This window comes from Pyxicephalus adspersus, chromosome 1 (assembly GCF_032062135.1).
Source record: "Pyxicephalus adspersus chromosome 1, UCB_Pads_2.0, whole genome shotgun sequence".
NCBI lineage: Eukaryota > Metazoa > Chordata > Amphibia > Anura > Pyxicephalidae > Pyxicephalus > Pyxicephalus adspersus.
In genome coordinates this window covers 46646694-46674644 of record NC_092858.1, presented here as the reverse complement: position 1 = coordinate 46674644, position 27951 = coordinate 46646694, and the positions used below count along the sequence as shown (strand labels likewise).

The following is a 27951-nucleotide window of genomic DNA, read 5'->3' as shown; positions in this document are numbered from 1 at the left end:
TTTTTCTTTGTTCTTATTTTTTAAATAAATCACAAAACCTATTTCTGTATGATGCACACTTTTGTACTGTTATATTTTTGGACTATGCTCATGAAACTCACAATAGGAAATCATTTAAAACATAACGCAAAATCAGTACAAATCATATAATTGTATTTTGATAAATTGGTGATATTTAATTTTAAAAGTTCAGGTGTCCGGTGCAGGCTGTATGCAATTCAGTCTGAGTAGTAAGCTATGAAGCAATTACATTTTTTTTCACAATATATGCAGATATTATTTTGACTCCAGTGAGAGCTTCACTGCATGTTGGTCTAATGAACTTTGGAGGAAGCAAAAATCCGTAAGTCCCTTTGTCCCGGAGCTCGATAGTGAAAGAATATTTAATTCCCTGATCATATGCCCAGTCATCAGAACCACCTGGAGCCAAGTCTGGAAAAAATTAACACATGTTTACATTTATATTAATAAATTTGGTAAATGCAGAGTAATGTGTATTCAACCTCCCCACCATTAAATTAAAAAAAATATTTACTAATGGTGCTATGATGTCTTAAAGAACTATTTTTTGCCACAGCAGCTTTAGTGGAAAAGAAAAGCTTAAAAAAAGTGTGTGTCTCTCAGAGAATTGAATATTAAATTGGATGGTAAGGACTGTGAAAGTCTCAGTTTTGCCTTATTCCAGTAAAAGAGACAAAACCACTGATACATACATTTGTATGTATAAGTCATTCAATACTTCTACATTTGTTCTAGTTCAGAGATTTACAAAGAACTGTAGCCAAAACATCACAGGGTAGCCAGGGAACATTTTTTCAATAAGACAAATGAGAAGGCAGCTCTGATTCTTTTTTTTGACAGTCACTTTAAGATCATAGATCAAGAAAAAAAATGGGAACAGGGCTGAGAGTATAAGTAAATGGGCTGTGTAGAAACCCTACGTCAGATATTTTTTTGTGATCTTTGAGAATCCCAGAATTTCTTCACAGTACATTCAGCTAGAAAGGTTAGTGATGTTTTGGCAAAAAGCTCTTACCACTTGGTAAGAATATGTAAAAAATGTGTATGGAATTTCTGATTGTGCAAATAGGACGATAATAGGAAAAAAGAGAGGAGTAAAAATATATCAAGTATGGTGGAGAAGGAGAGATGGAAGACAGAGAGATAATCATTGGGGTAAAAGAGAAAAATCAGTGCACTCTGATCAACAACAGGAGATAGGGGAGAGCATGAACTAAACATGGGCCTTTGGAAGATCAAATAGAGTCGGTATGAGCATAAATGGGGGCAGAGGGAGAGATGGATAGGGGATAAGGGAGGTAGCATAGGACCAGAACATGGCCAAAGGTCTAAGAAGGAAGAGGTAGAACTAACTTCTGGTAGGGGGTGGAAGAGAGAGAGGAGTGGTAAATGATCATGGTACACATATATAACATTGCTTTAGAGTATGAGACATTTGATTATTTTTGGTCTAACTCATCCTAGGCTAAATAGTTATCATATTTTTTAAATTCTACTTACAAATAGTATCTGCTCCTGTGCCAGATACATATTTGTTTCTTGTGGTCAGTTTGATGCCATCAGTTACTTTGCTTGCCAGCTTTGCCTAAATTAAAATATGTTAATATTAACAATCATTAGAAGACTGTATAGCTAGTATTAAATATGAATACTACTAATAACATCCATTCAGTGTTCTGTTCAGGATAATATACCAATGCTAATATGAAGTATGTTTAATACTACACATTTAAAAAAAAACATAGTTACATAGTCTACTATGTTAAACCAAAAGAGAAATAAAAAGAAAACTTGCAAATACAGAAATCAAAACTCTTTGTTGATCAAGAAAAAAATAAAAATTATAAAGCATTTTCAATTTTCAAGGGGTAAAATCCACTGGGCCAATAATATCTTATTATTTCTTTTAATTAATTAATGTATAGCAACACATTTTACTCATCAGCACTTCACTTGTGAAATTCTGAAGTTGTAAATCCAATCTTCTTTCTTTCTTTGAGGAAATAAGCAAGGAGCCATGAAGGAGTGGCTGTGGTTGTAGTGTTAAAAGCGCTAAAGTGCTTGTCAGAGTAGCATACAGGCCGCTTATATGTAAGTTAGGCATAGAAAATGTAAATATAAAAAAAAAATTAAAATGGTTTTCAAAGAGTTGTGATTAATGACTTTTAGAGCCTGATTTATTAAAGCTCTTCAAGGCTGGATAGCATAACCTTTTATCAGTTAAGCTGGGTGATCAAGCAGACCTGAATAGATTTGGTCCAGGATTGAAAACATTGGCTAACAAAATCCATTCCAGGTTTGCTTGATCACCCAGCTTTACTGTGGGAAGTGTATGCTCTCCAGCCTTGGAGAACTTTAATACATTATGCCCAAACTTGGAATGGTCTAAGGTTGTTTATTTAGATTTTGGGAAAGAAGTATTTTACAATGTGAGCAAAAATCTGTGTGCACCCATCTTCAACCTCCTGGCATCCAAGAGCACTCATTGCCAGCATTTGCAGGCATAAATTGAAGAGGATGGAGATTTATGGAAACATTTCGAGTAGCAGATCAACATTGAGACACTGCATGAAGTGTCTCAAAATCCCACTTCCATTGTTTACAAAACTGAAGAAAAAAATGTTTGAGATTTATATTTAAGGTGACTATACTGGTACACATTTACACTAACAAATAGTTTATTCCCTGTAGGACTGTGTACACTGTAACCAATAAACATATCGGATAACTGTGTAGAAAATGTATCTTTCTCTTACCAGTTCGTCATGATCTTTGGATTTATCTCTTTTGTAGGAATATGGAAAGAGTACCATCTGGGAGTAAGAGTGAATTGTTATGTAACCTTTTATTATATCTTGATTTTGTTTAATAAAATCAACCACTGCAGCCACTTCAGGTTCAGATTCTGGAAAAAGTCCACAGTATGTTTCCTGACAAGGATTACTGGAGGCTCCTGGTCCTATGAATAAAGAGATTATTATACTGTAGGCTCGTTTTTCTTTTTAATACTTTTACAAGGACCTCATTCACATTAGTGCAGTAAGGTAACATAAACTAAAGATATGTTTTTAACATGTGCAACTGTGCAGAGCTATTCATTTTCTATTGCTCCTAAACAGTGCAGCATTTGTACATTGCAATAGGTTGCAGTGCTCAGCATAGTAAAATAAGAAATAGTTCATGTCCCTAAAGTGTTCATTACCAGTCAATATATAAAATAATTAAGCTAGATTTAGGAGACCTGTCTTAAAAACTTTGTTGAAGCTTTTAAGTGCATATCTCATATGCTCAAAATCTTCACATGGTTAAGGAACATATTTGTAAATTGTTCTCAAGAAGATAAATTCAGTAAGTGCACATTTGCTGCGCATTCACTAATAAAAATCTAATGTCCAATCTGGAATAATGACCAAATGATAAAAGTATTGTAGCTGTTTGTAAAGTGAGTTAGGTAAACATTTAGCCTGGGCTTTCCATAGTGTTACAATATTGTAAAATGATAAAAGGTGTATCAAAAGAAAAAGGTGTTCAAATTCTTACTGTTTGATGTCTTTAGAAAGCAGTGGACAGCTGCACTGATAGGTAATTGTGTCTGGAGACTAACATTTACTCTAAATAGAAGATGGGGGGATCTAAAAACCCACTAAAAAGTATCCATGGATCACTAAACGTTTAAGGAATGAATAGATTTCAGCCAGTAAGAAAGTGAGGAGTGAGATGAGACAGTGAATATTTTAAAATAGGAAGTGCATGGAAATGAGGAGGTCTTTGTAATGATCAAACTTTAAAGTTATTCAGTACCACAGCCCAGATCTGTGTTGTGTGCAACTGACCCTTTGTACCCACCCATAAATAAAACCCAAAACTTTCACTACCTGATCCACATTTTTGTTTTCTCATGTTCTGGATAAATGTCTTTTTCTTATTTATGTCTATCTGGTGTATTGTTTGGACTGCATTGCACTCAGCTTTTCTATATTTATCCTGATAATCTGTCTGTAGCCATTTTCCTCCATTACCTTTAAAATCTGGACACTGTTTGTTTGCACTGGACTTGGCCATGATCCTGTCCCCTCTGCTACTGTTTGCTTTGACCATCTGTCTGAAGACCTAATGTTACAATGCATCTATTTCAAAATATAGGGCCCAAGTATAAATTACCACTAAAAGTAGCTTTACTTCATTTATGTACACTACTATAAATCAAAGATTGTGTGTGAGAATTAAATATGTATTACTCTGTATATTAGGTGTCAGTGATTTATGTTGTAATAGTTTGTATGATGCAATTGCACAAATTCTAAGTTTTCAGCGTACCACACCACCCTGCATCAAAGTTCCTGTTAAGATCTACTCCAATGCAGCTGCTATGTGGATGTTTAGAGCGATTCTTTCTCCACATCCGATTCTGAAAAAAAGAAATAAAGAATATAAAATAAGTTAGTGTTATCCACAGTTGTTTAGTGTCAAACCTAGTGTTTTACCTATTCTTCTTTGCCATCTAGGAAAAAATCACAAATGTGCAGACACATTTGCAGACAAACAGTTACATATGAATAACGTATGTTGCTCTACATATCCAGAAGAAGGCAGTTATGGGTAGGTATATGGATGTTGGAGCATGTTCGGGCTGTGTTATCTGCTTCTTTCTCCATCTTGTAATAGAAATTGTTATAAGGATTAGCACTTGGCAATATACTAAAGTTTGACTAACTTTTTATAACTGTGCATTATTTAATAGTATAGCCCACCTTTTTATGGCAATGACAATATTTTCTGTCTTTCTCTCTCTTTTTTGTGGTATTGAAATAGTTTATTTGGTTTTATCCTTGCCCTCCAACATGACCCATCCTATCTTTATCTTTCCACCTGAAATCACCTTACAGGTCAACAGTCTCTATAAAAGACACTGAGAGAAGATACAAAAACCTGAGTTACATTTGTTTGTTTTTTGTTCAGACAGACGGTCAATATCCCACTTAAGAGCCACTTTCAGGTGCCAAATGTCAACCACTAGGTGCCCATTTTTGACATGTGTTTTCTGGGCTATATCAAATGCTTGCAAACTACAATAGTAGTGGTTTCCAAGCATTGTGTTTGTATTGCACAGGATATGGAATGGTGTAGAAACTGGAAATACATTATTTGTTTTCCTATGCTTCCAAAACACTTTTCAACTCTTGAAATAGCTGTTGTATTTGTGCTGTTTGATTGGCATAAGCATTCATACTTTATGACATTCTGACCACTGGTGGATCTTCCCCTATCTGTGTAGTGGGAAAGATAGTCAATAATGCACAGAGCTGCCAAGTCTTGTTTGTTATCAATATATTCCTGAAAGGAATTTTTTTATTATTTTTTTGGTTTGTTTTTTTATGCTATCGTATTTGAAGCATTTAAACTATCACAGTTGGGCTGACTGGCTTTTATATTTGTAGTTTCAATCCTTAGCCCCTACAATTGAAATACACTACTTTTTTTAAAGAGGTATGACCATGGTGAATTCAATTATTTTAAATAATGAGCCCTTCCTACTCATTTGTTTAACTTCAGCATTTTCCTTACCAGTTTGACAACTGGGGTTGTTTTCAGCTAGCCAGCTTTTTTTCATGGACCAGTTTAATTTTTTTTCACTAAGCCTATTTGTTGTGTAGTGCTTTACAGATGTAATAAAAGCTGGTTGGCATACAAGCTCCTAAAAAGTTTATACAAGGAAAAATGTACACATTTTATGCCAATTTTTTTAAAATAAACCCCACCATGTTTTTGATGCTGTAGTACAGCTACACATTATTTTGCTGTTCATAGTACTTGCAACCGTAGCTAAAAAGGGCAAAACTGGGGCCTCAGAACCTGATTTATTAAAGCTCTCCCAGGCTGGAAAAGATTCACTTTCATCGGTGAAGCTAGGTGATCCAGCAAACCTGGAAATAAATTAGGTCCTTAGAATCTCATTAGTTTAAAAGGAATGGGGCTAGTTGATTGATCCTGGTTACCTGGGCTCCTGAAAAATAATTTAGTAAACTTAAGCTATCCCCAGAAAAAAAAAACAACACTAATAGATGTGTTTTAAGCAAATATTATACTTACAGTAGTCCATGAGTAGTGATACCCATCTACGTTCATTACTGGTAGTACATAGAAGTCAGTATACTGCAAAAGTTTTGTCATTTGTTGGTCCACACCATAGAAACCAACAGCCTAGACAAAGACAAGTGAGAAATAGTAAATGACAACAGTATGAGCTTTTCTGATACCTAAAAAAAACAAGCCTTTATAACTTTTTGCTGATTAAAATTTTTTTTTGGTAGCAGCGGTCAGAGGGCATTGTGTAAAGCAATTCTGTCTATGTTAGCACGGAGTGTGTAGTAACACAAATCCTATTGTCCAGGAAGGAGCTGGCATCAGATGACCTGCTCTGTTTGCTAAGTTTCTCAACATGATGGCCATAGCTACCTTAAAATGTGAGATAAAAAGCAAAGACCTTTGATTCACAAATTTAGCATGATGAAAGGAAGAATTGAGTCTACTTGTGCTGTGATATAGAGCTTTGGGATGATGAAGAAGATTAAGCTCCACATTAATAGGCTACATACTAGTTATGATGGGGGGGATCAAACATACCTCCTAGATAGAAGTAGACAATGCAGACTGCACGGAGTGGTAAAGGTGGACAAAAGTAAAATTAATAGGACAAAAGCTAGCGTACACAATTCATCAGTCTTTATTGTAGTTAGCTATAACTGGGAGAGGATGTGACTGATGTTAGGACATTGAAACTCCCTCAAAAATAAAAATATGACAGTGAATACCGCATTAAAGAATAATATAACAAAACCAGCTAGAGCTGCAATACATTGCTTCAATTCAGAAATCTTCCCCACTGTACTATTCTCTTTTGTTATGTGTCTTCTTATGTCTTATGGCCAGCATCATTTTAGACTGTGAAAGGAGAAGTAGCACAATTATGAGCATATTTCTCAGTTATGTTCACAGTTATGAGCATATATTATCAGAACACAAACTAATTGGCTTCTTTAGCTGCTTCCCTATATACTCCAACTCTGTATTAGCTCAATGCCTGCATTATCAGTGGCTTTTATATTTGCAGTGGCTTTTATATTTGTATTTCAAGAGATTGAAATACACAAAAAGCCATAACTAACTTGTTTTAAGGCTTAAAGAGGGCAACAACTGTAAGTAAAAACAAAAAAATGTAAGTTTACAACTGTAAGCTGTAAAAAAATAAGCAGAGGTTGAAAGGACTGGTAATACATAACTGTTTGGGTTAAAGGCTCCCCATACATGACCTGTGAAGGTTGCCATCCTAAACATGGCATGGCTTCACTTCCACATATCAAAGCTGTCCCCCCACCAATGAATAGTAATTTAATGATCTGTGGGGAAAAGAAGTAGCAGGAAATGTAGAGAAATGGCAAAATGGCAGAATGAATGAAATAGAGACAGGGATAAGCTTATACTGTAGTCCCACAGGTACACATTTACATAGATATACTGCTATGATTGTTAGGTTATGTTAGATACCTATGCTGGTATTTACAATATGGACAGAATAAGTAAATAGTTTAGTTAACATATACTCACATGACCAATGAACCACAAGCAAAACGCAGGAGAAATCCACTCCCTGGCATGAATTCCGCAATCAATCCATATTGCATTTGTTGTGTTTGTTTTACTTTTAGCGGACAGCTAAAATATAATCATATTACATTGGTATCAATGCTGAGATTATTATTGCTGATTATTACAAATATTATTATATATAGTAAATTCATGTACGGTAATTGCTATTCTTACTCTACATTTACTTTCAAGCCAAGCTAACCAGTGCCCGTACAGTGATCGCCACTGGTGATCTGCGAAAAAATGATGGTGGTCCACAGATAAATTTGGACATTATTTGCAAGTTTTATGTTTTGGTAATAATAAAACAAAAATAATTTTCTAATAAATTCTTGTATTTTGAATGACAATTTTCACCTTTTTATTGCACTAAATTCATGAACTGTACTAGAAATGCAAAAACAAGGGAGGCGCAGCGTGACATCAGTGTAGTGTTAAGTTGTATGAGGCAACCATTGCCGAGCTGTACGCTTCAGTATTGTTTCCACCATTACAACAGTCACCCCACTCCGCCAATACCGATTCTCATCCAATTGTTTTATTTTATATGCTTACTTCTCAGATGTTCTTTTAGGTAGTAATATTAACCACCTGGGCGTTACACTGATGTCTAGATTTCTGTACCAAAAGTGGTACACTGTTTTTCATGAAATTTTTTTTTAAATTGTAGACCTGTAACTTACAGAAATTTGTCCGAACAAGGGTCTAGTAGATATCATGAATATAAAAAATGTTTGAAACACACAAGCATGTAAAAAAAAAAAAAATTACTTTTAATAAAATGAAATAAAAGACACAAAAATCAGCTTAAACAAGAATACATAAATAAATGAAAAATACTGAAAATGCGATAATTCGGTATACTGTATAGTAATATATTTTTCTAAAACACCTGCCTAGTGTCCAACAGTCCAACATCACATACCTATAGACAAAACCACATAAATATATTTTGTATTATTTTGTATTGGATTGGATACAGGACTTTGTATTGAATCCAATACAAAATATTTGAATTTCCCGCTACGACCCCCATCGACGGGCGCACGCACGGACATCATCATTCACCGAATTACCGCATAACGCGAAATATGTCCAAAATTTTATAAATTTAATAATAATTTTTTTTTTATAAAACATAAAAAAAAAATCTTTAAAAAAAGTTAAAAAAAAAAATAGTGTATAATGTAATGAAACTGTACAGTAGCTTATATAATATATATATAATACAATTATATATATATTATATAAGGATTTCTTTGTATTGGACTCAATACAGCTTTTTTGTATTGAGTTCAATGCAAAGCGATTTGAATTTCCCGCCCTGCCTCCCGCCCGTACTGATGCATGCAGCGACATCACCGGGAAATCCCGGTGATCGTCACTGCACTCGCCGGATGAAGACTGAAGACAGAAGACATCTCCAGGGGAGCTGCAGGGAGAAGGTGAGTATTTTTTTTAGAGATCGACGCTGGAACAGAACGGATCATCACAGCGGGGACCAGGTAAGTGATGGGATATAACCACCCGACAAAGTTCGGGTTTATCGATTTTTGCAAAATCTTTAAACCCGAACCAAGGTCGGGTTTAACGGTTGGGTGGTTAATAAAATAAACCCATAATGAGTGATAAAAAGCAAACAAATATTTTGTACTTCTTTAGTAATACCAAAGATATTGCAACTAATGATAATAGTAACAATGTTAATACTTCACTTAACTGAGAGCTGATCAATGAGTCAGAACCTCTACAGTCCTTATCAGGCACCATTAGGAAGATCCTTACTTTACAAATGTATTTATCTTTTTAAAAAAAATCATAGTAATGGTTTAAAATGGTTTAAAATTATGAATTTAGGGGTCCATGAGGTCCAAAAGGTTGGCGACCGTTGTGCCAGTGAACAGAATAAACCGCCAGGGGTACTGAAAATAAAAGATAGGACTGTGGATAGCACCTGGAGTAGTGTAAAATATAAGGACACATCCTATTGGTCACAGATTGATTATATATTTTAAGTAGGTTCTCCTATTAGATAGTTTTGATAAATGTAAAGTTGATTTTACAAATTCATACGATAATTGGTATGTTGCCCTTACAGATTTTCCCAACCCCTTTTCCTGCCACGTTTTCTGCATAGCTTGGTCATTTTATAAAGTAAAATTTATTTAAAAAAGAATGTAAAAGCATATTTTACATTTGAACTATTATCATATAATTATCACTGCATACCATTTCCACGTACAACCAACCTGAGTTTGATTCTAGTATACCTTTAGTACATAGAGTGGGCGCTTTTCATATGAATTTCCAATGTTAATTCTTTCCAACATATCAGAATGTTTCTCTACCATTTGATCCATCCAGTAGTATATCTAGCAAAAAAGAAAATAAAAGCAAGCTTACTGTTTAACCACATTAAATAGTTTATTTTTGGTTATTTTTAAGGAGCACTCAGTTATCTAAAACCGTGTTTGACACTTTAATTATGTTTAATTAATTTAATTAATTATGTTCTGTTCAAAAACATTTATATTTCGCGATTATTACGTGGTTCACTATGTTTTTAAGATATACCAATACGCCAACTTCCACCACAAGTTCTTTAACATTTTCTAAGGTCACATTTTATTTTGGAGTCAGGAATTAATAAAGATAAACTTAGACTTACATCTTCTAGTGAATGATATTGCTCATAAAAGGAAACAGTGCTGCGTTGACCAGTAGTGTCATTGTATGTTTGTTGATCAATGAGTTCCTGGGCATTCTGAACCAATACTCTAAAAAGTAGAAAAAACAGGTATAAGATTGCTAAGAATTATAAGACTAACAAGTAAACGTCCCAACATTGAGGCTGTGGACCACTTACGTGTATGTGATTGCAGATTCCTTCAGTTTAGATTTTATCTCTTCTACAATGGATGCATTCACAAAGAAATGGACTTCTTTGTTCTTTTGTATGTTTTCAGGTGAGTCCGGCTTCCACAGAACAATCTAAATTAAACCAATCAGAAAAATGGATGTCTGAGCACACCAGAAGCAGATTCCCAGCTAAAAGGGAAAACATAGGTGGATGTTCACTTTGGTGCTCCCTTTTCACACATCTTCTGCCTGTTGCTTGCTATGTAGTCCGGATTTCATGGCATGAGTGATCTGTACACATTGGCAGCTCTGATTCACAAAAAACACCCTAACCTTACTGGCTGCCAGAGATACCAACCAACCCCAATCCCCCCCATTACCTACATGCATGCAGGGAAGAATATTGGCCAAAAAGAAAAAAGCCAAGACAAAATCAGAATGTCTTGAGGGTAGAGTTTTTAACACATCTAGATAACATTTAATAATTGTGTCTTGAATCAGCAACTTATATCCACATTCTGTATGCAAATATATTAAGTTTAATCTGTGTTGTGCTGCACCTGTGGGCATATAATCAGGTATGAATAATGCAAACAATGCAAACAAAAAGACAGCTTTCATAAATCCATGTGTGCGCTATATAAATACAGTTTATTATTATTAATATAAATAATAATATTATTATTAAATGAAATAAAATTGCGAGAAAAAAAGGCAGAAAGTCAAACTTTGAATGCAAATTTCTGCAAAAAGTAAACTATTGCTTTGGTAAAGTAGACCAAAGAATATAACTAATTTGAGATGTAGTTGCATTATTAAACGATTCAAAATGTTTATCCTGGAGAGTGTGCATGACAGCCAGCCAGGCAACTGTTACTTACAGAAATATATCAGCCTCTAAATTCATCTATTAACAAGTTTCCTTTAAGATATGAAATCATTTAAATCATTTAATTATGAGATCACAAATATGGGATCTTGATCATGATGAAACTATAACAGATTTTATTTTGGTAGGTTTATACATTTGTAAAGGTTGTATATGTTTTATATCTGTTTTGTGCTATTTATATAAAACATTTTTATTTTATTTTTTATTATACATGTATACACCATGACACATAATTTCAAGAGCATATGGATATTTCTAAATATCCATATGCTCTAAGGATGTTTTCTGCTCAGCAGAAGCTATATAAACTTTAAAATTTCACTGACAGCTTGTGCTCAACATTCAACAAAAAGGTATCTAGTGGCAGGAAAGGAGTACAGCAAGGCAAAACTCTTGATTTAAGGTAGGTATTGCATCAAAAGCTGCCTTTTTTATTTTGTCATTTTTTAACTGAATTTTTACTTTGAGCTAACTAAATTATATATATATATTTGTTTGATATAGACATTTTATTTGTTTTTGGTGGTAATAGAATATAATAGAATTCTGATTTGTCTTTACATCTGTATAGTGGTAGAAGAAGGCCCAGTACCAACAGTGACCAAAACTTAATGTGTGTTTATACCCAAAACGAATTATTGGTTTTGGATAGAATAATCATTTCACTTTATTTTAAGTCGCACAATAGGAAGTGATAGGGACTGTCTGCAAAGTCATGAGAAATCATCTTTTAGACAGTTGTCACTAGAATACATGTTCCAACTGGAAAAATACAATGATCCCCTTACCTCCTGCTCCACTGACAACTGGTAAATGTTTTAGATTTCCCATCCATTTATTTCCATTACAAAGCTTACAGAGGTGTTACCCTTTACATACTCTATTCAAAACAAGTTTTAATACAGCTACTAAACAGCAAATATGTGGCAAAAAATGACTTTTTGCTTTCGGGAACCACACTGTATTTTGCCACTGCTGCTTGCAAAAACAAAAGGTCCCCGTCACTTCTATTCACTTGAATAGAAGTGGCTGGGACCATGGCTGAGCCCACAGCAGCATTCTGCAATGCACTTTGGTTCTGAATGGCCCTAAAGCTGCGTACACACATGCAATTTTTCTCGTTGGAAAGGATCTTTCACGATCCTTTCCAACGAGAAAAGACTGCATGATGCATGAACGATGCTGTACATACAGCACCGTTCATGCTCTATGGAGAGGGGAGGGGGAGAGCGACGGAGCGGCACCCTGCTGCGCGCTCTCCCCTTCCCTTTCATTAGGATCGGTCGTCGTCCATCGTCCATGGATCCGCCAGGACGGTCGTCGGACGATGGACGACGACCGACTGTACACACGGCAGATTTTCGCCCGATAATTGGCCGATACCGATTATCGGGCGAGAAAAATTTGCCGTGTGTACGCAGCTTTACTCTTATCAGTTCTTCCAAACACCTAGGATTTTCCTTACTGAGGGTTTTCTGACAGTTCCCCATTGTGTTTGCAGAAAACCTATTGTTTTGGCTAGTAAAGGTTAAAATATATTTTATTATATGCCACAAGTATTGGAATTAGATCTGTGCCTATCAAGTCTATGATTTTACAACTGTAGTGGGCTGTGAACTTGTACCTTTCCACCTAGCTGCTACCAATGCTACATATATGTTTGTAGATGATTCCAGGATGTAGAACAATAGTAAAGTAGGTCATATTAATAGGTGTTCTTACCTCATCATATGAAGATGTGATATTCACTAAAACTGTAGCCTGCCATTCACTTCGTGGTAGAACGTATATTACTTGATCTTTGCTGAAAAAAAGGTAAATGTTAAATCTGCATTCTCTGTTATTTATTATAAGTTACAACCATTTTAAAACAGAAATTTATTCCGCCAATATGTTGCCTTCCCTGTTTCTTTCTTTCTCTACTTATCAACTACATTTTTAATTATTTATATACTTTATTTCAGACCCAGTGACATCACTATGACTCCATATACAATAGTGTCAGATCATGTCTGGTGGTAGGGGTCAGCAGGGTACTGACCATAACTTCCTGAAAACATCACAGCACACTGCCTCAGTACTTTCCTCAAGAGCCATCAACCTTGATTAAAACAGTTGATCCTGGAAGTAGTTAATACATCTTATGTATGCATACATAGCCTGGATGGATGTTAGTCAGGAGTAGTGAGCATTCCTAGGCTGACTGTATTCACATGCAGACCACGCTAGGTAAGGCCAGATATGATGTTAAACCTCCATGATTAAAGTTACTGAAATCCAAGTATGAAAGGGGATGGGAAGGGACAGTTTGGCTTTGGAGGAAAGTGCTAGATCATGCTGGATGTTAATCAGCCAGAAAATAAGGCAGACACTATCTGGCATGGGGCAGACTAAAATTCATCAAGAGAAGCTGGCTGGGTGCAGCTAGATTGGTGTAAGCAATTTTGGTACAAGAGAGAAGCTGATACAATTGTGCAAAACTGAACATAGGGCTGCACTTCAACTGTAAACTGAAAAGTGTTAGTGAATTTAATGTTAGAGAAAATGTCATTGTCCTTGATTCAGCATTCCTTTAATCAAGCAGCAACACCCTAGGCCAGAATGATCCCCAAGGTCAATTGTGTATATTTGCTTGCAGAGAGCCCTTTTAAATTACAGTAGGGAAGAAAGATTGGTCTCAGGTACTAATGCTGCCATTGGTGGAATAGTAATCAAGATAACTGAACATTTATGGAGATAAGACATTAATAGGCTTGTGGACGAGGTCTCTCATGAAACAATCTAACGACACACAGTTCAGCTAGAGCAATGTTGTGGAATTTTTGAGGGGTGGACACCGTGATTTGGTATAGTATCCTATTCATACAATGATCATGCTTTCTTCATAATAAACAACAAAAGCTGGATCAAGAAATGACATTTATAAAATGTGTGTATGTGTACATGTATACATACACAAATGTATCCACATATGCACATTGTTGTATAATAAATCTATGATAAATTTAATTAAAAAACAATATTTACATTTCATTAGGAGATGGAGTTGTAGGTTCCACTGGAATTCTGAAATAATAAAACAAATAACATTATAACACCACTTTATTACTGCTCTATATTTGTTAGATAATTCTGCCATCTAGTGCAAAATGCAAGCATGTAGCCTTCTTCAATCAACCTCCTACTAACTCTCCATTACGGCACCAATGTGTGCATCTTCACTCCCTGGCACTGCACAGCATATTCACTCACTGCTACTTCTTGGTTTACTGACACTCACTGACAGCCACTTCTGTATTCATCCATTTTTAACAAACAGATTCACTTTTGTTAGTTATCAAAGCAAACCTTAACCAACAGCTGCTTTCACTGACTAGTTTTTGAAAATGCTAGTTGCCTGCCTGTCCCTCGTTTCCAAGAGTCATTAGGCTGGAATAAGCAGGCAGCTAATAAACTGAAATGTTAGAAAATATTTGTTCTAGGTCACTGATATGTTGGAGTCTTTTTATAAAGCAGTGAGTCTAACATTCATCTAAACACTCACTGGTCAAGAATCTTCCAGGTCCATGGTTTTAATGGTACTGAGAATCCACCAGGGAATGTTTAGTATTTACCTCTTTGTAAATATGGATCCATATGCATCCTGAAATTTTAAAGTTCTGCAATAGCAGCTTAACTTTTTTTCTCTTTTAGTGGATGTTTTCCATATGACCTATGCATAAGAGCCTTTTCTGCATTTTCTGCCTAAATTAGATTATCTTTTATTTGGTAGGCTCAGCTATGTTTACATGTGCATAATCATTAAGCTGAAACATGATTGTCACTGTGTTTATTTTGTTTACTAAAGTAAGGGTTATGTCTTTAAAAAACAAAAATGACAACTAAACTGAAGGCAAAAAGAATGAATATTATTCACATACATACTATACCTTTTAGTATATCATGCAGCAAGTGTATATATAGCTAAAACATGTATTGTCTCTGTTTCTTTTAGTTTCCCAAAAAATAACAGACTAGAATAGTTTTTGTCCCCCTACCAAATATCACAATAATTTGGAAAATATGGAAACCAGTTGATGTTTGCCTTTTATTATTTGGACTATTCTGAACATGTGAATGATTACATTTTCTGAGCTATAGGCTAGTGTGCATTTCATTGATTACCACACTTATTACAAAGGTCCCTAAAATCTGCTGGAGAAATGAATACCATTCCACAATAACATTATGTAATCAGAGCTGCATTGGATATTGGATCGGTGAGATGAGAAAATAATAAAATCAACATTACCTGAAAGAAATCACCTGATTCTGCACTAATAGAAGGCCAAATATAAATAGAAATAAACAAGTCTTCATTTCCAGCAAGTTGTGTGGACGTCTACAAATCTGCAATCCAAATGTTAGAAGATTCACAGTCTCCCACTTGCTGGGGGCCATAGGAGTGTTTGCACTTCAGTTAAATTTTAAAGAGTACTGCTCATATTGCTACACTGAGAATTTGTTTTGGTATACAGCTGACATCCCTTCAGAATTCTTTGGATTTTCTCCAAGTATTTTGTTACACTAAACAAACGTTGTAAATCAAAGGTTCCAATTCTCAAGATTATTAGTTCCAAGGCAGTTATAAATACTTTTTGCTATCAGAATCTTTAAATCTGTGTTGTATGTCATAAGGAGGTAAAAAGGTAGAATGGGTGGTAGCAAATTGTCCCCTAAAAACATTATGTCCTAAATTATTTATATATATATATATATGTGTGTGTTTTTCTGACATCACATAAGGATCATCCCTTTGATCTGCAGATGAATGAAATGGAGTAAAAAAACAATAATATTATATTTTGTTTCCAAGTTAAATTTTATAACACTACACTGTTTAGAAGATCCACTCTTTTAGAATGTGTTATCGCATTTCTTAGGGTATTGTATACCACAATTATATCTATTTATTGTCTTGATCCCAGGCGCCACGCAAGTATCACATGATGATTTTATGCTGTCATTTCGACAGCTGGGAATTATCGAAAAGAGCAGCAGGAGGAGCAGGAGCATAAAGAGAAGGAGGGGATGAGCTATGTATGCCCTGTGACTGCAATGTGAATGCTGTGTTTTTAGATTGTGGAATATGATTGTCCCCAATATGATTGTAATAAAGAAAAGATCCCTTTTAAAAAAACACTAATTAAGGAATTCAGAGCATTTTAAACTGTCACAAACTTTTCTGTACAGCTGCTACTGAATTTTAAAGGGTAGTATATAGTTCTGAGCCTCATTATGAATTATTGGTAACTGTGAATCTTAAGGTAATGTGCTGTATAGTCCACTGTTTCTCAACCATTGTTCTGTGGAGCCCTAGAGTTCCTCCAGAGGTTGCTAGGGGTTCCTTAGGTAATAAGCCAGAATAACTGGCACCAATGAACTTTTTGGCTATATGTAAGGGTGATATTCTTCCCACTAGTCATCAATGTAAGAGGTTGATTTAGTAATTACAGCAGGGGGTCCATGAAGACCAAAACATTATTTAGGAGTTCCCCCATGTTTAAAAGGTTGGGAAAGACTGGTATAGTCTTTCTTACAATGCAAGTTGGCCAATTTATTGAATCCAATTGACTCCTTGTGTGGCTGATACCTTTGTGCAAACATTATAAACAGGATGCAAAGTGATAACACTTAGAGCATATAAAAATTACAAGAACAAAATATGCAACAGCAAGTATAAGAAATGCATTTACTGTAATCTAAACACCAAAATATTAACTGCAAATATGTTTTCATTGTTTGTTTGTTTAAAATTACCTGCTTCGGCTTTATTATTTCGATACTATTGGATTCTAAAAACGTAGTCTATCTGTAAAAATGTAGTAATCAGTAAGACCCACACTGTGCCCATTTACCTGATAGACAAAAATAACATTAAATCTGTAACTGACAATAAAATAAAAATAGAATTTCCAGCTGTTTACTTTGAATATATATTTGAAGAAATTTACAATTGTAAGCTATTTTGTCTGCTGCAGAAAGTATTGCTCTATCAATGAATCAATGAGATATGACAAAGTTCACTTTAAACAAATGTTTGCCAGATAAGTGATCTTTGTACTTTATCTCTGCCTGTGTCCCAACTTGTGGTTACTGCTCTCATTTTCTTTACAAGTGTTACAGCATTACCCTTACATCTCTGATGTGTCCTCTAATGCTTCCAGTAACTCCAGATTTATATATTTAACGAGAATCAAATATATATCAGAAACAACACTAAAAAATTATATATTGTAAAATCAATTCTATTAATGTGCAAGGCAAAAGTTAATATAAATATGTTTTGTACACATTTACTGTATTTTTTATGGCCACGGCTAACAAAGTTTTTACCAAATTAATGAAATATTAATTATCATTGGTTTCTATGTTCAATGGTGTCTACATATAAAATTACAATATAGGCCTATCTATGATCATATCTAATAGATAATTTCAATGGTTTACAAACTTAAATAAAAACTAAATGAAAAGTTGAAATAAGAGTGTCTGAAACTAAACCTTTTTTGTGGTGCTCTTACTTTAATTAACCCTCTATGCTCTGCAGATTTTTATAATGACTATAGTCTGGATTAAATGTTTATTTGTATACAGAAAACAGTAAACTAAAAAAAGGTGTTGTCTTTTTCAATCTTGAAAAAAATTGTTATGGAGCACTGAAATATATAGCAAACAATAATGTATCTTAAATGACTTAGGGGCAAATTTATAAAAAAGTAATTATTAGGACATTTTTGCAAGACTCCACTGGTTTTCCCACATAAAGAAGGAATGTTTTATTCTATATATTTGGATTAGGAAGTATTTTTCTTTAAAAAGAAACTGAACTGCAAAATCTGTGCACACAAATGGCAGAGGAAGGGCGAGGAACTAGTCACCCTCCTTGCCTATTAACTCCTTTTAGCTCACTTTTTCCATTTTACTGTACTTACCATGCCTTGTTCTTCGTTATGTTATGGTGGGCATCCTGGTAAAGGCAGGGCAAGGAAGTGTGGGCCAAAGAGTTGGTACAAGCATGCAAAATTATCCACTGGTCAGATAGATAACAACAGTGCACAAAAAAGTATCCTGTGGATAGGAACCAAACACAGGCAAAATCCGGGGTCAACATGAGCAGTCAGCAGGCTACATTAGGAGCAAGCAGGCTACAAGGTCTAGTGCAGCTCTGACCCATTCCTATCCTCAATGACCTGCATCCACATTCATTTTTAGCATTTCTCATACAGTTTTAGTATTTAACTAAAAGACAGATAACCATAAAGAATATGTGAAAATCCTGGTGTGTATGTGGCCCTCGAGGACTGGAGTTGGATAGCCCTGATCTAATAGATAGCTGGAGCTGAGATTAAATATGCAGCGCAATGCACTAACTCTTACTAAAGAAGCATGTACAGCCATGTCTCTACATTCTCTACAGAATTTGCTAGCGCATGTGCTCTGGTTAATTTGTCCGCTCTTACATCCACTTTCACTGAAACAATACCATAACAAAAATTCATGCGGGTATGTGTACCATTTCATTTTTTTTCATTTCACATACAGATTTATGTGTGTATATAAAATTTCAGCTTGAACTATTCAATCATTAAATTCACATTGTTGCTTTAGACATTGCCCCTGATTCATCAAGCAGGATTTCAATGATGAATCAGGGGCATTGCCTTAGATGTGATGACAAGCAATTCAGTCATGCACAATAATGACAAAAAGCAAATAAGATAATACTTATGATAATTTTACAACACAATTTCCTTTTATGCCTAATACGGTTCAATCATGTAACTGCTGTTTACATCCACTTTTTCCTAGCACTTACTCAAATCTGAACTCCACATTTAAAGAAAAAATCTGTTCTAATGGTAATATGAATGTTTCCAGACAGATCTAATAATATGGAGATTTTTTTTTAGTTTTTTTTATTTTAAAAATTTTTATTTAATTTTTAGGAACAAAATTGAAGGGGAAATACAACCAATGGGGTGGGGGGAAACATCAATAACAGTATCATGTTCTCATCATACTTAACAATAGATCAAGAATGTGACAGACACACGTCAGAACTAGGGATGAGTGCCGATTTCCTCGACCTTCCAATGGAATGTTTTATTCTATATATTATGGTTTATTCTATATATATGGTTCAGCCATAGCTGCAATCATAGAGAAAATGCCCAGCACAGGAGAACCTCCTGACATTGTAATATAAACATCTAAACATTGTATCATTTGTAAGAGATACTTATATTACAATGTCAGGAGGCCGAATCAGAAGGCCGTTCTCGCTTACATTTTCGGTAAGCGAGAAAGGCCCGATTCACCGCAAGAACAAACTTAATTTTCTTGCTCGCTCATCCTTAGTCAGAACAGCTTTTTGGCAATGTCTTATGATATAAATTTTAGAACATTGTAACACACATACAGTGAAACTCCAAAAACAACGATTCTAAACAAACAAACTGTATTCCACAGGCTTCAAGTTTTGTATTCTTTAGTTAGTGACATAGATTTGCGGGCTATTTCAAATGTAACCAAGTAGAGATTTTGTTTAACACATATAGGCACATTTTCTAAAATTAGAGCAATACTTTTGTTATGGCTGATGAAGGATCACTGATCCTGCAAATAGTGGATAGTCAACATGTATCCTACTTGCTGACCATATTAACAGAATTGGGAATGGCCTTATTGGGTCTAAAGACCATTGTTACCCTTCTGCTCCGCTTAGTGATTTCTGTTGTTCTTCCTAAATAACTGTGATAAGCTGGCACTCATGTGGCATTAGATGTGGCATGCGGACATGTGGTTTTCAGTGTGCAGACATTCACACTTTGCATTTGTATTATATACTGACATAATTACTGTCAGCTGAAGGCAGGTTAATTTTTTAAGAACATTTATTGAAAAAAACATGAATGCAACATCCAGACCAAACAAGCGAAACAGTAACCCAAACATTGACAATTCCATGCAGTATTTCTGTAAAGCACCTCGGTTAATGTTTCACTTGAGTTTGTACCTCTTGAAATTGTGCCACTTTACCTGGAAGATCTGAAAGAATCCAAATAATCCGTTTTTGGAGCATTTCTTTAACAAAACTAACTATTTTTTGTGGATTTAAAGCAATGTAATTTACCTTCATCTCTAATAGTAATGGGCTTGTATATAATAAATACAAACAAAGCTTAAGGATGTGTTTGCCTTTTGTGTTGCAATATTCATCAGATGGCAACCCTAAAAATAGAGGGAGCAAAACAAACAACAGGACAGTCTTGCAATACCACAAGGGCTCATACCAGGTACTGGTATGCCAGATAAAACTTCCCACTTTAACAAGTCACCCCAACCCAAACACATTTCCTATTTATTGCACTATATTTCCTTGAAGGCCTGCATGACTATTGCCAAATTTTGGAAATCACCCATCCATGCTCTAGACCCAATTGAAACCAAACTTAGCTGGATAATGATTAATGACAAACTGTTTTGTACTCCATTTAACACCAATACAGTCTTCTACAAGACATGGAATCCATGGATTGCCTACCGGTCTGATAGACAACCGTCGTAGCCTTGAAGGTTTGGTTTTCTCTCGTTTCAGTAGTTGGGCTTTATAAAAGAACTTTCGTATCCTACTTTTGACTTCTATTTTATATGTCTATTGTTCTCCCTTTTGTCTCTCTCTCTCACGCTTTGTAAATGGTGAGACACAACCACGAATCTTGTTAACCTCTACATAGCACATGTAGGGAGATACACTAATACTGCTATGCAGTGGAAATATCCTTTATGTTATGTTCTTTTTTTAATTATTAATTGGTTTTAAAAGTTTTAATTACTGAATTATAAATTGTATCTCCTCTTCACACTAGTTCAACTTTTATTAAACATATTAAAATATTTAAAAAAAGTGGTGTGCTTGCACCTTTAGCAAGTTAAGAAGCACCACACATTTACAAAGAACATTAACAGGCTTTTTATGTATGCTCTCTGCACACAGCTTTAGGATTCTGGAGTCAGTAAGCAGCAACAGAATTGAATAACAGATTTTTGTTAACAGAAAATGGCTCTGACTGCTCTCTTACAATCACAGCCCCACTAAGCATAAACAAACTCGTCTGGATTTTCCCAGCTACACCTGATTTTTATTTGATGGACAATGGTGCGTATGATGCAACGGTGCCGATATTGATAGCCACTCTCTAGTAAAAAGAACAAGTGTTTCCACAATCAAACCATAGTGCCATCTGCTGATCAAAAGACAAAAGTAAACTCAGAAAGTTAAGACTTTAAAAAATATATTTTTTTCTAAATTTATTAAACTTTTCCTCATTTTATGTCAAATCTTAATAATTAGGCCTGGTGTCTATTTACACATCTTTTTACAAAAAGTAATATCTCCACCTTTCTTCATGCTATCCCTAATAAGTGGAATTTAGGTTATATTTTTCATTTAGGCAAAATGTACATTTAAAATAACTTGTTAATGAGGATCAATGCTAAGTGTCTAGTCAAGAACATGCCAAATAAAAATGTCATACTGCAGATGTGCATGGAAAATGTTTTTCACATGTACACCAATGTAATATAAATTAAAGCATTACGACACTACTGTTATAAGAGTTACTAAACATACAGTATACATAGATTATTGATTAAGACTTGTATTATGTGTAATTTATATTACAAACAGAACAAACAGAACACCAGATAGTAGGCATATACAGTATTTTACCTATATACACATTTACAACTTTACATTCACATATATAAAACTAATAGTAAAATATAATATACAGGAAAACAGGTGAATTTAGTTTGCTGATATTCAGTAAAGACTTGCTCACATGAGTGTGGTCACCAAAGAGTAAATTTTCTCTTATAGAGCTAAAACTGGTTCATATAACCAGAAAACCTGTATACACATATATAGGCTCACCTGCTGTCATACACTCACTCTAAACATTTTGAATAAGTTCAAAGTAACTTAGGAGGTGGTGATCATGTGTAGCACTAATGACATCAGTGATTACATAACCTAATACACATCATTAAATAGAATACGTTTTTTATACGTTAAATAAATATATTCACTCCTTTCGTAGTTTAGCAACAGGTTTTGTACAAAAACACATAACAATTGCATAAAAATATTTTTGGAAGTGTTATATAAACCTTATGATCTGCAGTACATGACAGATTACACAGATGTCATAACAAACATAAAAATGTTTATACAGCTTTTATATAAGTTTTATAAAGTACTTTTGAACCAAGCTATGTGACATGAGAAGAGGTAGAATAGTCAAAAAAAAAGTAAAACTCCCACAAAGGCCCAGCAACCCCCTAATTGACTCTTATAAATGGCCACAAATGCTTTTATTCGATCCATTCACCTTTAATTGAGGGCATTATGAGCGTTATGAGTGTTTGTAGGTATTTTCAGGCGTATCTGGTCATTTATAAGTTTATGAGCATTTTAACACTGTACAAATGATCCAGACTGCATGCCTTTTACAGCCCATGATAGTCTGTCTTCTCTAGACTTGGAGAGCTTTAATTAATCAGGCTCATAAGGTCATCGTGGCTTTGAAAGCCAATAAGAACCAACTGTTACCTATGGAATTTTAAAGCATTTCTTTAGGCTGTAAACACCGTTACAGTGACCCTTTTAATGATTTCCTGAGTTGGTTTCTGAACCTCTTGCTAGCAAAATAATAAACAATAGGGTTGATACAGCTATTGGAATAGGCTATACAAACAGTAAATGGTATTACAACATTGATGTTATGAACAGTGATGCAATTGGAAATGACTTTGAATCGAGCTAATAACTTTAGGAAATTAACTATGTGAAATGGCAGCCAACATGCAAAAAAAGCAAGCACCATTGCCACCACAACTCTTAAAACCTTGTCACTCTTGGTTTTCTTTTGCTTTTTAGCTGATGCCAAAATATTTTTGTATATAAAAAAATAACACATTCCCTGTATAACAAAAGGAATTAAAAATCCCACTATATACTTGACAGAGTATAGGAAAATGTGCCATAATATGCTGTTTGATGGGTACTTCATGGAGCAGACGGTGTGAAGGGAATATCTGGAATAGTAAGTCTGTCGGAGGAACATTGTTGGAGTGCTTACGGCAAAAGCAGAAACCCAGACAAAAACCGTTATCATTTTTGCCTTGGTTAGAGTTCGTTTTCCAAGAGCCTCTATTGGACGCACAATGCTGTAATAGCGATCAGCACTAAGACATGTGAGCAGAAAGATGCTGGCATACATGTTCACTGATGACATTGTAGCACACAATTTACACATGAAAGAACCAAAAATCCATTTGTATCTAACTGACAGATCTATAGCCCAAAATGGTAATGTGGCAACAAAGGCTAAGTCTGCAATAGCCAAGTTCACAATGTAAATATTTGCCACTGATTTGGTTTGAATGCAGCATGTCAGACCCACAATAATAATCGTGTTTCCAACTATCCCCACCACGAAAATTATCATGTATAATATTGGAATAAGAACAAATTGGTAGGAGGCGTCATATCCGAGTGCAGAGCAGTTTGTGCTTCCTGTATTACTAGAAACCCGGAGAGGAATGTATCCTATTGATGTGGATGAGAAGTTTGAAGGTTGAAGATCCATTATTCTGATAATTTGTGTCCGTAAGCCTGAAAATTGAAATAATTGCAATCAATTAAAAATTAATAAAATAGTCTGAAGTTAATGTATGTTGTTGGGAGAATACAAATATTTGAAGTAAATTAAATCCTTTATCCTACAATATTGTACTGCTAAGCCCAGAAAAGGGAAAGTGAGAGTTAGCTCTCTGCAGCACTGTACACGAACACTTGTCCACCGACCGCCACTGGACCAATATGGTTCTTTATTGATTGCCACTTCACCCACACCCTTCTCCACTGATTTCCATTTCACCCATGTCCTTCTCCACTGATTGCCACTTCACCCACACCCATCTCTAAAGATTGCATTTCACCTATGTCCTACTCCACTGACTGACACTTCATCCATGTCCTTCTCCACTCAACTTAAATGACACTCTTTCCCATTGATTTCCATTTTACCAGTTTATTTTTTTTCTGTTTCCCACTGTATCCACACACTTCCACTGATTACCACTGCACCCAATCTCCTCCACTGGTTAACTCTGCACCCACACACACTTTACTGCCAATTGTCACTGCACACACACATTTTTCCACTGATTCTCATTACTCCCACACACTTTTTCACTGACTGCCAGTGAACTCACACACTTCTCCCCTTATTCCCAATTCACCTGAGTCTTTCTTCACAAACAGTGTTATGGTACACCACATACTACTAACTGCTGCACTATGTACATTGTCCTGTAAACAGCTTAAAACATGCTGGTAATAGCTAGATGGGGTCAATGAGATGTAAATATATGTATTCTGCATACTTAAAAATAATTTGGTATCTCTTTCTTTATTTGAAAACTATTACTATACTTTATTTATATTGAGATGTATTATTTCTTAATTAATCACCCCTAATATTAAAGTGTAAGCCGCAACTGATCTTGTGCTGATATAGAAAAAAAACACTGTGTTGTCTACTAAAAATACAGTAAATACACGGGTGTGCAGAGATGAATGAGAATGTATCTGTTTAAGTGAATGTGGTTTTATCTCTTTCACTGCTCTTCCTCACTTCAGTAATTGTGTACACATGTTTATCATTATGGTTTATGGCATACTGCAAATGATCCAAATTACATCCTTATCATGTAACTGTTTTATTCCTTGCCCTGCAGCACAGAACCCAATGACAGTACATTGATTGCACAAGAAAAACATGGACTGCATCACTTTGGTATAACCTAATATACTACTAAACATATAGTATTTGTTGGGTACACTAGCTTTCTAATGTGAGGTAAAGGTCAATGGATTGTAGCACCACTATGACAGAGTGAAAGGTCAATGTTATCTGTAAAATAGTGTCTCTATGACAAAAAAATTAATACCAGACTTACCTGTAAGGAAAGAATAAAAACATCCAACTTGCACCACAATACACAGCTTTGATCAATAGAAACGATCTGCTTCTTCAGAAATCAACACTTCTACAAGTGTTGATATCCTATCCCCATTATGTTCAGTGATTTCTCCTAGCAACCCCTACGTCATTATTGTGTCAGTAATTATATGGAGGAGAAAACACAGGGACATGGAAAGCACTTCCTAAAGTGCCATTTTCTAAAGAAAGTTCAGCATGTAATCCATCTTCATTAAAACAATGCTTTTTTTACAGGTACATCTGTGTTGTGTATTATTTTTTGGAGTCATTTTAAACTGTGATTTAGGATTAGTTTATTTTTGGTTCTATGTTTATATTGAGCTGTTGAACTTTGTAAACAACAGGCTTTTTTATCACCACTTGCTGACTCAAAGTAAGAAATCTATGAATTTACAATATTGCATTTGCTAGGCCAAAAAGAGATAGATAGATAGATAGATAGATAGATAGATAGATAGATAGATAGATAGATAGATAGATAGACGGACAGACGGACAGACGGACAGACGGACAGACAGATAGATAGATCTAACTCTGACAAAAAGAATATAATTGTATCTCCTTTCATTCATAAAAACAGATATCTTGGGTATTGTATACAGGGCTAAAAACATAAACTCTTGCATATACACTTTTCTGAATTTCTTAAAAATCTGCACAACTCCTAATCTTAGTAAAATCTCACAGCAACATGCTTAGATTTACTGCAGTGAGTCTATCCCATCAGGACTGATAGCTGGACCCTGCATGTAACTGTGCAGCCCATTTCAGGGTCTGCAGAACAAAACAAGGCAAAAGCTTCATGATAAATAATTTTCTTGCTTGAAGTAGAGTAATGCAAATTTTAAATGTGAGTGCTGACAGATAGGATTAAAAATATAGAAAAACAGCCCATTCTGTAACAAATAAAACTCTAAGGACTAGGTCACGATACTTACTATAAGGATCCCCAAATTCTTATAACAAAGGCTTATACAAGTTCTTACAATGGCATAACAATGCTATATTAAAGATGGCAGAATGTTTTTAAATCATGTTTTAATTATTGATTTACAGTTTTAGTCTTGAAAAAAAATTTGTTTGCATGTAACTAATTAAACAAATGAACTATTTGCTATAAAAATTTATCTTTAAAATGCAAGTAGACTTGACTCATCTGTTCTTGCCTTTTTACTGCAAGTATATCTTGGATAATACTTACAAAAGCTCTTTGATCATCTTCCAGTTTTCCTTTTGTAGTCACACTGTTGTTCCTTGATAAAGAAGAGTCAGCTGTAGAAATTCTCTGCTTCTGGGCTGCTGATTTCAGAATGATAGCTGAAGCATGAAGACCTGTTCTTCAATGAATGGTAAACATAATATATACATGGAAGGATTCACAGATGGTTTCCAGAAGATAAACATCAGCAATATGTTTCAGAATCATTTCACATCCTGTGCCACCAGGATATTCCTTCTTGCATTCTAAATACATAGAATGCAGTTTAGCAATTGGACTGATCTTGATATGACTGAATCCTACATCCAACATTTACAGCTTGCTACGGTAGCTGCTATGTTTTTTTAGGCCAGCCTTTACAAATATAGCAGTCCTGCCCACAGATGCTGGTCATAGTACACAAACATACTGAGTAATACAAAAAAAGGGCAAAATGGTTTATGATTTCCATTGCAGAATCTGAACCAGTGTTTTCATCCATATTTTTTCAGTCTCCTAAAATAAGTGTATCCAAAAAAAAAGTTAACAAAAAGCAACCTGCAAAGTAATAGATGAATAATACTTACTTGTCCAATATTTGCTTTATCTTCACTGTCTTGCAAAGCAACTGATGCCAAGAAATCAGAAACAATCAAATGTGTACAATGCCTTGCCCCTTTCCGCAGGCTTTGGTACCAACCGCCTGCCCCTGCCTAACTACCTTGCACATAAAGTATATGTTACCCAATCACTAAAATCCCATATAAGTTTGAACATTTTAATATTTAAAATTTTAATAAAATTTTTATGTTTATTATATGTATTCTTGTTTGAGTACTTACTGTTTAAGGGGGGGACAACCCTATCTGTCTTATAATTTTTCTTCTGCTTTGTCTCTTTATCTGTTTAAAACCTCCCAATAAAGACTGCTGTTCCTGCCAACTTTTCCTGGCTTTTACCATAAAGTTTCTAGAAAACATATCAATTTGACTGGACGCTATGTAAAAAAAAAAAAAATATTTAAAAAAAAATAATAAAAATAGTTTTGGAATAAAACATATTGTAAATTCACACATTCCCGTCAGAACCTGCACAGATTTAAAGACTACTCATCTGGTCCAGAGGTCCTATATGTTTTAGAAGCTGAGATTAGTAAAGAAGGTTAGCTAAATAGTTAAATATTAGATACGTAAGGTTCATCAGGCCAGGGGCAAGCTGTT

General features: G+C 34.8%; 2 protein-coding genes and 1 long non-coding RNA gene across 3 annotated transcripts; 1 reads left to right on the top strand and 2 right to left on the bottom strand.

Annotated features, from left to right (window-relative positions):
- Window positions 1-132: 132 nt before the first annotated feature.
- Window positions 133-15874, bottom strand: CPB2 (carboxypeptidase B2). The gene is made up of 12 exons (XM_072409964.1): window positions 15711-15874; window positions 14447-14485; window positions 13142-13223; window positions 10535-10659; window positions 10337-10445; window positions 9939-10040; window positions 7627-7734; window positions 6112-6222; window positions 4339-4429; window positions 2778-2980; window positions 1522-1606; window positions 133-432 (listed from the first exon to the last, which is right to left on the bottom strand). Exons 1-12 carry the CDS (start codon window positions 15857-15859, stop codon window positions 236-238), a joined length of 1401 nt encoding a protein of 466 aa, XP_072266065.1. The 5' UTR covers window positions 15860-15874; the 3' UTR covers window positions 133-235.
- A 5088-nt stretch (window positions 15875-20962) lies between these two features.
- Window positions 20963-26886, top strand: LOC140329584 (uncharacterized). Its single transcript, XR_011920511.1, has 3 exons — window positions 20963-21037; window positions 25268-25326; window positions 26759-26886. It is a non-coding gene; the product is annotated as an uncharacterized lncRNA (long non-coding RNA).
- Window positions 22871-26868, bottom strand: LOC140329578 (type-1 angiotensin II receptor A-like). The gene is made up of 2 exons (XM_072409944.1): window positions 26735-26868; window positions 22871-24140 (listed from the first exon to the last, which is right to left on the bottom strand). Exon 2 carries the CDS (start codon window positions 24112-24114, stop codon window positions 23116-23118), a length of 999 nt encoding a protein of 332 aa, XP_072266045.1. The 5' UTR covers window positions 24115-24140; window positions 26735-26868; the 3' UTR covers window positions 22871-23115.
- Window positions 26887-27951: the final 1065 nt, after the last annotated feature.